Below are 1657 nucleotides of genomic sequence, written 5' to 3'. Positions count from 1 at the left end.
ACGCTCCCCTCTCCAAGCCGCCCCCTCCCAGATCCTGACGGGCCCCTGCAGCATCAAACGGTTGATTTTAGTCTTTGCTTAAATTAAAAAATTAAAATATATATACATATATATACTGTACACACAGGACAATAACAAGTGTTGATAAGGGAAGGCCAGGAGGGGGACAGGGGAGGGGGGGGGGGGGGGTAGGGTAAAGGGACGCAGGGAGGGGGTCCGGGTGCGGGACAGGGGGAGGGGCGAGAGGTTCGCAGTGAAGGGGGGAGCGATTTATTTTACAATAAAAACAGGAGTTCAAACCTCAGCAGAACAGGACTCTGGGATCCCCAGAGGGCCCCTCCCCACGCCAGTGACGAGGGGCGGGCTTGGGGGGACGGCGGGGTAGGCGGGGAGCTCGGCTTCGGGTTTGGATGGAGGGTCCCTGGTCCGAGGGGCAGGGCTGCGGTCTCAGCTTCTCCGTGACTTTGAGTGTTGAATAAGCCACTGTAGGGTGATGTCTAGGGTGATGAGACAGAAGGCGACAGGGCTCTCAGGGCTGGGCCCCCTGGGGAGGGCGAGAAACCCCTGGGGGAGTGACCTAGGCCCGGGTGTCCCCAGACCGCAGCCAGCACCTGAGCTGTCCAGCCCCAAACAGCCCCAGACGGCTGGCGGGGGCGTCCGGGTGCCGTGAGATGCAGGGCTGGAGCAGCCCCGGCTGTCACAGGTAGGGACGCGAGGGCCCAGGTGGCGACCTGCCTCGGATCACACAGCCCGTGGGTGCCCAGGCTGGGTGGCGCACCCTGCTGGGGACCACGGCGCCCTCGGGGGGGGGGTGGCAGCCTCTGGGAGCCACCCTCGGGAAGACGCGCCCAGAGAGCCTCGCCCGCCGCCCCCGACCCACGCACCGATGTTGTCTTTCTCTTTGCAGGAGACGGAGTAGCAGCAGATCTCCCGGTCCTGGATGGCGGCCAGGTTCCTGGGGGAAGCCAGGGAGGGGTCAGCCGCCAGGCTGGGGGCACTTGGGGCGCGGGAGCCCCGGGAAAGGTGGGCTCTGCTGCCACCGTGTGGTGAGCGCCGAGAGCAGCAGCGAGCTGCCTCGCCCGGCGGGAACGGGGAGCCGGAGGAGGGACAGAGGTCTCCAAACTCACATCTTCTCGATGAGCTCCTTCTCGTCCAGGGCTCCCGGGAGGTCTCGCTTGTTACCCAGGACTAAGACCTGCAGAGAAGGGGAACAGAAACCAGGTCCGGGGTGCTGCAGCTGCTGTATGGGGACACCAGGTCGCTGGGTGCTGGACCCCTGCCCCGCCCCACCCACGCGGGGGTGGGGTGGGCTGGGAGAGGGCGCTGACCGGGATCCCCTGCAGCTGGGGCTTGTCCAGCAGGTTGTGAAGCTCGTTCTTGGAGGCCTCGATCTTCTCCTGGTCGGCCGCGTCCACCATGTACCTGGGGAAGGCAGGGGAGGGTGGCATGCTGACCGTGGCCGGTCACCCCTGGCAGGACCTTCCAGGGCCTCAGTATCCTGTCCCCCAAAGTCCCCTCTGGAGAAGCCGCACTTGGGTGGCGGAGCTCGGCCTCCGCGATTGGCCTGCGGCCCCTCCCACAGTGACCCTCGGATGGTCGGGCGGGAAAGCAGAACACGGCCCAGGTTCCCCGCGATCAGATCTTTTAAAAATCAGGG

The 1657-nt window shown here is 65.3% G+C and overlaps 1 protein-coding gene across 1 annotated transcript; it reads right to left on the bottom strand.

The window, feature by feature from the left end:
* Positions 1-6: 6 nt before the first annotated feature.
* On the bottom strand, positions 7-1494 carry LOC105310718 (ADP-ribosylation factor-like protein 8A). The gene is made up of 4 exons (XM_011386842.2): positions 1329-1494; positions 1128-1195; positions 885-955; positions 7-497 (listed from the first exon to the last, which is right to left on the bottom strand). Exons 1-4 carry the CDS (start codon positions 1446-1448, stop codon positions 448-450), a joined length of 309 nt encoding a protein of 102 aa, XP_011385144.1. The 5' UTR covers positions 1449-1494; the 3' UTR covers positions 7-447.
* Between the last annotated feature and the right edge of the window lie 163 nt (positions 1495-1657).

Source organism: Pteropus vampyrus, unplaced genomic scaffold, assembly GCF_000151845.1.
Source record: "Pteropus vampyrus isolate Shadow unplaced genomic scaffold, Pvam_2.0 Scaffold10003, whole genome shotgun sequence".
Lineage (NCBI taxonomy): Eukaryota > Metazoa > Chordata > Mammalia > Chiroptera > Pteropodidae > Pteropus > Pteropus vampyrus.
Note: the sequence above shows the minus strand (reverse complement) of the source record. Positions and strands in the feature narration are given on the sequence as shown.